General features: G+C 37.5%; 1 protein-coding gene across 1 annotated transcript; it reads right to left on the bottom strand.

The window, feature by feature from the left end:
• Positions 1 to 837: 837 nt before the first annotated feature.
• LOC124412990 (cytochrome P450 4C1-like) lies at positions 838 to 5,805 on the bottom strand. The gene is made up of 10 exons (XM_046893257.1): positions 5,586 to 5,805; positions 5,312 to 5,421; positions 5,141 to 5,231; positions 4,589 to 4,783; positions 2,887 to 2,956; positions 2,539 to 2,665; positions 2,238 to 2,298; positions 2,007 to 2,119; positions 1,313 to 1,550; positions 838 to 1,192 (listed from the first exon to the last, which is right to left on the bottom strand). Exons 1-10 carry the CDS (start codon positions 5,755 to 5,757, stop codon positions 855 to 857), a joined length of 1,515 nt encoding a protein of 504 aa, XP_046749213.1. The 5' UTR covers positions 5,758 to 5,805; the 3' UTR covers positions 838 to 854.
• Between the last annotated feature and the right edge of the window lie 4,158 nt (positions 5,806 to 9,963).

Raw genomic sequence — 9,963 nt, 5'->3', positions numbered from 1 at the left:
GATTCTTAAATTTCTTTTTAGTTTTTCATAGAATATTCTTCTTAGATTATGTATATTATTTATGAAATTTTTTCATGTGACAAAAGTGGTAATTTTATTCACAGTCACGTTACTAGTTTGTGCTTAAAACATCGCACTTGCTTATAACGCTTCATGTCGCACTGGTTTATTCAAATACATCTATGTTTTTATCAATATCTTGCTTCTACTGCGAGCAAAACAATATGTAACAGCGTCAGCACTAATACAACAAACGATTATCGATCGTTAACTTCTCTTAAGAATACATGGAATAGGTTCGTGTGCAAATAACATTAAAGACGCTAATATTTTTGACATGATACGCGCAGGCTGGCGATTAAGGGAGCACCTAAGGCTGTTCTACAAAAAAAGGTCGAATTTCATGTCGGTCCTGCGAGATGGTCCAATAGGTTAAATTTAAAAAGTGGCGACTGAAAATTGAATCGGTAAGAAAATATTTTTGTTATAATATTTCTCTTGTGTATAATAATTCAGTTTGTATAAAATAGTATCGTATAGGGAAACACATATTGTATTACGACATTTAGTGATTGAATTTCATGTATTTTTTTTTTGCACCCTCACTCTAGCAAGATCATCTTTTACGTTTTTAAAATCGCGTGGCGGGGCGGGGGGGGGGGGGGGGGGGGGGTCGGAAATGGAGTCGGATTAACAAATTCAGAGAAAATACATTATATTCCCCAGATGCCGTGGATAAGTAGAATTTCTTTTTTGACAGACTGTCACATGTCTGTTTTCAACCTTCCGGTAACACTCAGCTTTGAGTCAGTCCCTGTAATGCTATTGTTTCTTGTCTTTCGTAGTCTTCTGTTTCATTTAGGTGTGAAGTGAATTTTGATTCCATTTTGCGGCCTCAGAATGAATTCATTGTAACATTCAGCCTCATCATATTTTATAGCGCTCTTAATTCTCCATTGTTTCAACACTGCGGTCAATACGATTTTTTGTTCCAGCATAGAAAACCTTTGTCCAATACAATTCCTTGGCCCAGCACTGAAAGGCACGTACGCGTACGGATGTCGTCCATGAGAATTCTCCGGCAAAAATCTATCCGGGTCGAATTTTTCGGGATTTGGCCAATGTTTCGGATCCCGATGAATCTGATACATGTCAATAGTGATGTTGGTACCTATGGGGATTTTGTATCCGGCTGATCACGAGGATTCGATGAAAAAGGAAAAATGAATGGTTATATGTAGTACACAGTACGTATTTCTCGTCATGTCAAATTTTTGCAAAGTACTTTTTAACAAATATTTCACAGACCCACCTATGTCCATGTCTTCCGTAATAATTCGTCCCACCGACGGTACAGGAGGAAATAGCCTCATAGTTTCCTTCATCACTCTTTCAAGGTATTTAAGTTCATTAATTTGCTGGAGCGTTGCCGCCTCTAGCGAATCCCCAAAGACGCGCAAGTGTTCCTCATGAATTTTCTCTTCGACGTCCGGATTATTGCCAATACAGAAAAGAGCCCAACTTATAGCTGCGGCTGTTGTATCATGCCCCTATATATATATATATATATATATATATATATAAAATAATAGAGTATCATTGAACAGCTTGATCGATCAAGAATCGATGTAAAAGATCATTAAATTAATCGTTTAACACATTTAAACACATTTTATTATAAGCGCACGTCGACGTTAACCGTTTCGGGAACTAAACGATTCTTCTCAAATATTATTAATTGTACCGTCTCCTCTCCAAATGTTCTGATTTAATTTTTGCTTTAGGGTCTATAATTTTTAATAATAAACATACTTGATTTCACTGACTGCGATATTTTCAATTTTCGACTTCAACCTCATATATCGTAATTCTGCATTCCATCGGGATTAGGATTAAAAGCTTCGGATTGTTTTTACCCTGTTTACCTTAATGTTATAAAGCTTAGACGTGATGCAGTTTCAACTGTCATCCAGATTAAAGTCTAACAAATTGTTCATCACATTTACCGCAAATAGAAAGGTGTCCACTTCGTCTCTCAACTCGTTGTCAGTAATGGGTGTCTTCTCATGGGCACAAGCATTTAATAAGTGATCTAAAAATGCCCGCCGTTTTGGTTTTTCTGAAGTAATAAAAGCAATACTTGTTATAATAGCATGTAATTTTCATGAACTCTAACAAAAAACATAATGCGGGTATCGTCGCAGTGTCATGCATTTGAAAACATCGCCTCGACTTACCGAACTCTGTGGCATTATTTTCTTGATGGGATTTTCGGGTCAGTTTTTTTGTGGTAATCACCTAAAAATTCAGAATGAATCACGCCCAATCAAGTAACACAATAGCACGATTAAATATTCTTTGCCAGGGAAAAAAATAAAATACATCTAATCAGAGAGAATAGATAATCAGATATTTCGATCTGATTTGATCTGTTCATATTACATGGTGTCAAAATAAACATCCAATTAGATCCTTTTATTTTTTCCCGGGTAATTTGTAATTATGTCCGCGCTCCAGCAAATATTATTCGAGTCTCACCCTCTCTGTAAATCTATGGGCAGTGTCAAGATTGCTTTTGAATTCCCTTCCACGACGGAGTTTGTAATAAATCCAGTTATTGTGTATCCAAGGACGGAAAACTCGTTCGACCGTTTCACAGGTGATACTGTAAATTTTACAAAGTTCAATGAAATCGGATATTCATTAGCATCACGTAAACTATCTTAGCTATAATTTTGGCAGATACGATAATTTTCTCTGTTGTTATACTATTTCTTAATTTATATTTTATAGGAATATAGCGACGTCGGAATGACGAAGTTTCATCTGCTAAAGAATACCATGAAGTTGTTGATGAACTAGGATAATGTTTTGTAAAATTTTTACTCATGTAAGGTCGTGGTATACTCTGCATTGTCGTCTGTTTGAGCATTGATGTTGATCCCCATTGCCGATTCTGAAAGCAATGTAAGTGAATTGGAAAGGGCATGTAGTGCATAGTCCAATCATGAGTTAAGGGACCATCATTGGAAGCCACACGTAAAATCTAACGCCAGCGAAAGAATGAAGTACGCATATCGAGACAAATCGGTTGTCCATTTCACAAATACACAACAAAACTTGGCTCACTCGACCAATTATCAGTAAACTATCTGGGGTCAAAATTTCAATTTTTCTGCAATTTTGATGTTTTGTTGCATGTACCAAGATGCAGGAGTCCTCATCAAAGCCTCAGAAGCTTTTACAAAATATGGTTTCTCATGTAGAAAAACTATGACCTTTCAGATAAAAACGTCAAATTTTAGATAGATGTTCGCGGGTGCCAGAAAAAATGGTTCTTATGTTAGTAAAACAGTGGTCTGTTCGGTTTTTACGGATCTAACTGAACAAGTATTGCATTGTCGAAAAGATCAGACTTTCTTGCGTCAAAAATACCTTCGATCATATCTTTTCACCGTGATAAGAATACGATGAAAATCCGAATGTGAAAATCAGTCCTTTCAAAGGTAAAAAAATTGATCAACGTATCTCAGTGTAAGAGCTAGACGTTTTACATTTGTAAGATATTTGCATTTTAAATACGCAGTACAATTGCGAAAGAATCGAAATTTTAGACCCGGTACGTTTGCGGATAATAAGTGGAATGGACCAGATGTATTTTGAGTACCTTCCGTCATGAATCAATGCAACCTATGCATTGCAGATAGCCGAACGATTACTGATAACGATAAGTTGCGTTTTGCGATAGATAAGTTATCTATTAAAACGAAATTTCAAGGTTATCTATTAAAACGAATTTCCAGACTCTCAATTCACGTATTCTTTTACGGCTCAGCGCGACATTGGCTATTTTATAATTCTACGAGGCGACGAACCAAGTATTAGCATTAGTTATAAATTACGAGAATAAAGTCTTCATTTGGAGTGTAAATCGCTATGCCCCATATGTATGAGATCATCAGCAGTAAAACCTTGGCAAAAACAAGTCGAGACGAAGAAACAAACAAGCGGACAAGTCGAAAAAAACAAACAAGTCTGTAAATTTTTTGTTCTAGAACTCGTTTCGCGCTAAAATAATAATGATATGAGTAGTATAGTAATAAAAATGTTGTTATATTATTCGAACTCTCGAAGTACAATGTCGAATTTGTGATCAGACACGCAAGAAATTTAGTGATACGAAATTCCTTTTGAAACGGTTCATCCATTGTCGAAATATTATTTTTTCATTTTATTCTTTATAATTTCGATATTTATATGATTCGAAAATTGCCAAACCGGTCAGAGCCAAAATCTATTCAGTTTTAAGTTTGGAGAAGCCGCATCGATTGAGACCAGAGTCATTATAATCCGGTGATTCGTTCTGGAGATATCGTCGGACAAATAATTAATCACGCACACACGCACACGCATTGTTCATCTGACGATGATTGGAGGTGATTCTCTATATTTCAAAAGGTGGAGATCTAGCAAAGCCGCAACTTTTCATTCTCGGGGTGATTACAGTAACTCTGTTCTTTCTTTGAAAACAGAAAACCAAGAGATTGACAAACTATATGTTATTTTGAATTGGTATGATATGGATTACCGCAGATGATGTCCAGTGCACATCTTGTGATGAGAGTGAACATGTCGATCGGTTCATTTGGGCGATTTTTCAGTTCTGACTCGATGCATTGCTTCAATATTTCTGCCTTCTCAAACATTACCACTGAATATTCTTCCAGTATGTTGAAATGGAAAGTGGGAGTGAGAAGTCTTCTTTGCCGATGCCATTTATCACCTATGAATAAGAAATAGCAGAAGAATATTATTATTAAATTTTCCTTCACATACATGCTGAAACACTAAAATATTGTACATTTTATATGTCCTGTGTTGAATATATGGACACCGCCTACTTGTTGTTAAATCTACAGCAATTGTAGCAAGATTTACAAATCCGATAATAAGAGTTACATTATCCTTAGGTAGATCTGTGACAATTTATGTAGATTTTAATCCAAAAAAGTACTGTCCATATATTTACCATTGGCGATGTAAAATACATTACATTTCTTTTCAATTCAATTAGAGAATATTTTGACCACCATGTATGCGCAACTGACATTTAATTATTATCGAATTGCGTATAGCGTACCTGATGAAGTTATCAGGCCTGAACCCAGCCACGGGTGGAGGAAATCGTAAATCTCGGATTTGGTAATAAGATTCTTACTCGGGAAAATCGCCTAAAGAAAGATGCGAAGGAAATGACCGAAGAAACAGCAAATTTTATCGAATAATTCTCAGGCAAAAAAATTTTACTCACGCTAACATTCTCAGCTGTACCGAGGTGAACCTCGGCTCTCGTGCCAACCCATAAACGAAATATTCCATCCTCGTACTTCTTGCCCTGAGCCTGGAACCATTTGTACCAATCTGCAAGTATAATTTCAAGTGTAAAGGATCTCTTTTACAACAGTGCTAATTCAATACGATAAAATGTCTCTAGCGAAAAAGATAATAAGAGGCTTCTCTTATCGTTTTGTCAGTTTATACGTAAAATAATTCGTTCCGTTTTATAATAAAAAATGCCTTCTCACCTTCCCGTTTGATTTTACTTAAGGCGATCGCAGTTCCAATGATGGGATAAGCTTTTGGTCCAGGAATCTTATCGATAATTTTGGCAAAGTGGTAAAATTTGTGAAACCATTGACCTATTCTTATTAAAATTATGGCACATGCTGCCGTAAGCAGGAGTGTCAAAACATTCATGACGATTCCGTGTTATCCACTCTTCAGCTTCAACATTCACTGCTTCACTCGCTTATATCACTCCACACAGTACTTTTAGATTATATACAGAAAGTCACGCCCTCTTAGTATCGTGTGAAATGGGAATCAATTTAATTATCGGATATGGTGCTTGATTTGAAAATTATCTAATCACGTTGAATTTTTAATTATGTATTTATAATTAATTTAGACCAAAGTCAACAATTAATATTAGTGCGTTTTAACCCTTCACAGCTGCACAAACTGCAGGTCAATTAAGAAATTAGAAATCAGTTCATTTAACTATCCGAATACGTAATAGTGTTTGACTCGCTGAGTATCACTGTAGATATATAGATAGATTACGTAAACTTGGCGTGCTCTACGTAAAGATTACGAGTATAAGCGACTCGTTGCTAAGGATTATAATTTATACTTATTAGCTGGGGCTCCGCATCTGGCCAGATTCTACCAGAATGGGACGGCCTACATGAGGCCTCCAATCAGAGTTAGGCCTTCAAGGAACTAAGGTAAGTGTACAAATTATTGATATGTTTAGACCCAATTATTGACCAGTCTTATTTTCCAGAATTTAATATTGATGCCAGACATTGTAAATTTCTCGACGACAAAAACCATTTGTTAGAGGGTTAAACATTACACATTTATTTTTTGGTAATTTTAGAATTAAGAATTAAACAGATACAATAAAAAAAGGTCAATAATTGGGACAGAGTCGATAACTCGTACACTTACCTTATCCTTTACTGACTCAACTCGTTCATAATTTAGGGAGTCATAGTCCCAAATGTCATAATTAATACCAATTTTCTACCTTGTCGAAACACTCTTTTATTTTGTAATTGAAAATTATTATCTAGCGTATACAGGTCTCAAACACAAGCTTTATAATACGCCACAATGTACTAGAATGTCTTGATTCTTGAGCGAGGAGTTATAAAATCGAAACGCAGAACACGCACTGTAACGTGTGACTTTTGACGCTATTAAACTGATAATACGAGTAAATATATAGCGTCTTCACACATCTGATCGGGAGTGGGCAACAGAGAGATAACAACAATTAAATAGCCAACTCGACCGTGAACCAGGTAGAGAAGGTGGGGATAGTTTTTTGTCCGTCACATTTGCTATGAAGCAGTTCTCATGTAAGTAGAGTCTATCTTTAAATTTAGATTTCATTTCATGTCAATTTCGAGCGCAAATAAGAGTTTCAAGCTATTAGTTTATAAAAATTACTTTTCAATTTAATTTAGCGATCCCGAATTAAAGCAGCCCTTGTTCTCACGACAAAGTTTGGGGAAACATAGTAGATTAGATGATTAAAATCCGTAGAGTGGAGGATAGTTTAAATATGTTGCGATTTTCGGGCAGGACGTTGCCTACCCAGCTCGCGCGGGATCTTTGGCTTCCCGCGCGACTCAAGCTAGGCGGCCAAAGGGAAAAGTGGGCGGGATTTGAGTCTATGGCCCTTGCGCGCTCTGGCCCCTCACTCGGTTGGGACCGGGCCGCTTGTCGTTGAACGTTCTGAGTTCTGTGAATATCTCTGGAAGCCCGTATGAGTTTCGCGCGGTTGATGAGATTGGGTTTCGTTTGCTGCAGCAGAGGTTGGCGCGTATACATATTAGACTGTATCAAAAAAATTGACTGTTTTTTTTTTTTTGAAAAATACACTGAAAATATTGTTCAGGATACCGAAAAAAGGCGCCTGTTAAAATTGGAGCTCTTAATTTTAATGCTAAGAAGTGCCTCATCGCGATTTTCTACTTTTAACATGGCAAAAATGGTTCTTGCTCCTCGCGATTTTTATAACTAGATAACGACGCGTCGTACAGAAAATTCATAAACATGTTTTTGTAGGAAATTGAACGTTCTACAAAAAAGGTCTCTTGTCATTTTACGATAAATCTATTCTTTCAAAAGTGATTTGAGGTCCTATTTTGATGTTTGATCTATTATCTAATGATTTATTAATATGTATGACGATTTCCTGAGAGTCCCTTTGTCCTCTTTAGAATAACGCACGTTACTGTGAGTGTTTTTACCGCTGTAAGTTAAGCTGATTATGGTAATTAATTTTGTTTTTTTTTTACTACACATCCTTGCAAAATTAGAATTTTTAAGCGAATATAAGCGAATAAAGCAGGTCTCGCTTGGCGAAAAACAGCGCAGAGTGATCAATCGGGCTGGAACTCTCGCTTGAGTCACACAGTATGAAGAAGTACTCACACATACACTGACATGAGATTAGAATAAAAAACATTATCAGTCGGCGCTTAACCGATCACTAGGTAGCACCGTGCTCTTGTAGCGTAGTTTTAAGTCAGCCCTTGTCACAAAATACACAACAATATTGACCAACAAACCCGGAAATTCGTTATTCTCAACCCTCTCTCGTCCTCTTCCTGCTCCTATCTCACCCTCTTTCTCTATACGAGCTAAGCACTCTTCGCAATATAGTTTAGAATAAATAGATAATCAGGTGAACTGGAAAACTGGTTTGCGGGGTATTGATGCACTCTTTCGACGTAATTTTGAGAAAAGAATTTATTGGCGAGTAGTCCAGAAACGCTAGAAAATAAATTGCAGACGTTAACAGAAGACTTCGTTTCGTCATTTTGCTGCTGCTTGTCGTTCCTTCGCAATTACTTTGCGGTTCGAGGCACGCAATTTTTGTTACGTTTTCTGCGTTCCTAGAGGTACTACAAGATAATCTGAAAAGGGTCATACGAAACGATTTTAAGAAGGAAGATATTCCGCTCAAAGAAACGGCAAGGCTAACCCCATTGGTTTTTTAGCAAATTTTTGACCATTTTGAAAAGTGCCAGAATCCCTTTGTTGGAGGTCTATTCCGACGTATTTTTGCGAGAAAACATGATTAAGTGCAGTCAGAATACGCTGCGAGCAACGCATCGAAAGTTACAGCCGAAAAAGGTAGAATCGCTTTCGTCGTTTTCTGCTGCTGGTCTTGCCCTCGCACTTTCTTTGCCGTTCGTCCCACGCACTTTTCGCAGCGTTCTCTGCATTCCTAAGAGTACAATTGATGCAAAAGGGGTCTTACGAATCGATTCTAAGACTGACAATTTTCCGCTCAAAAAAACTGCGAGGCTAATCCCTTCGTATTTTTTGTGAAATTTGCAACAAGTTCTAAAAGTGCTGCAATTAATTCGTTGAGGCACTAATCTGACGTAATTTTGCGGGAGAAAACGATTAGGCGCAGTCTCCATACGCTGCGAGCAACGCCTTCAAAGTGACAGGCCAAAAACTGCTTATTCTCATTCTCATTTCTCTGCTGTTGATCCGACGCTCTTTTTCATGTGTTTTCTGAGTTCCTGGTGGTCGAATTACTCTAGAAAGGGTCATACCGATCGATTCGGAAACGCGAAATTTTCAGCTCCGAAAATCAAGAAAAAACTAAGGCTAACCCCTTTGCATTTTTGTCAGAAATTTCGACAATTCCGAAAAAGGCTGCAATAAATTCTTTCGGGCACTATTCCGACGTAATTTAGCGAGAGACATCGATTGAGCGCAGTCCCAATACGCTGCGAACAACGGATCAAAAGTTACAGCCAAAAAACTGCAGATTTTCATCGTCATTTCTCTGCTGTTGGTCCTACGCCTTTGTTAATGTGTTTTTTGAGTTCCTGGGGTCCCAATTAGCCAAGAAACGGTCATACAAATCAATTCGGAGACCAGAAATTTTCGGCTCCAGAAATCGCAAAAAAAGTAAGGCTAACCCCTTTGGATTTTTGGCGAAAATTTCGACGACTTTGAGAAGTGCTGCAAATAATTCTTTAGGGCACTATTCCGACGTGATTTTGCGAGAGAAATCGATTGAGCGCAGTCCCAATACGCTGCGAGCAACGGATCAAAAGTTACAGCCAAAAAACTGCAGATTTTCATCCTCATTTCTCTGCCGTTGGTCCTACGCTTTTTTTGATGTGTTTTTTGAGTTCCTGGGGTCCCAATTAGCCAAGAAACGGTCATACGAATCAATTCGGAGACCAGAAATTTTCGGCTCAAAAAATCGCAAAAAAAGTAAGGCTAACCCCTTTGGATTTTTGGCGAAAATTTCGACGACTTTGAGAAGTGCTGCAAATAATTCTTTAGGGCACTATTCCGACGTAATTTTGCGAGAGAAATCGATTGAGCACAGTCCCAATACGCTGCGAGCAACGGATCAAA

This window comes from Diprion similis, chromosome 12 (assembly GCF_021155765.1).
Source record: "Diprion similis isolate iyDipSimi1 chromosome 12, iyDipSimi1.1, whole genome shotgun sequence".
Taxonomy (NCBI): Eukaryota; Metazoa; Arthropoda; class Insecta; order Hymenoptera; family Diprionidae; genus Diprion; species Diprion similis.
Note: the sequence above shows the minus strand (reverse complement) of the source record. Positions and strands in the feature narration are given on the sequence as shown.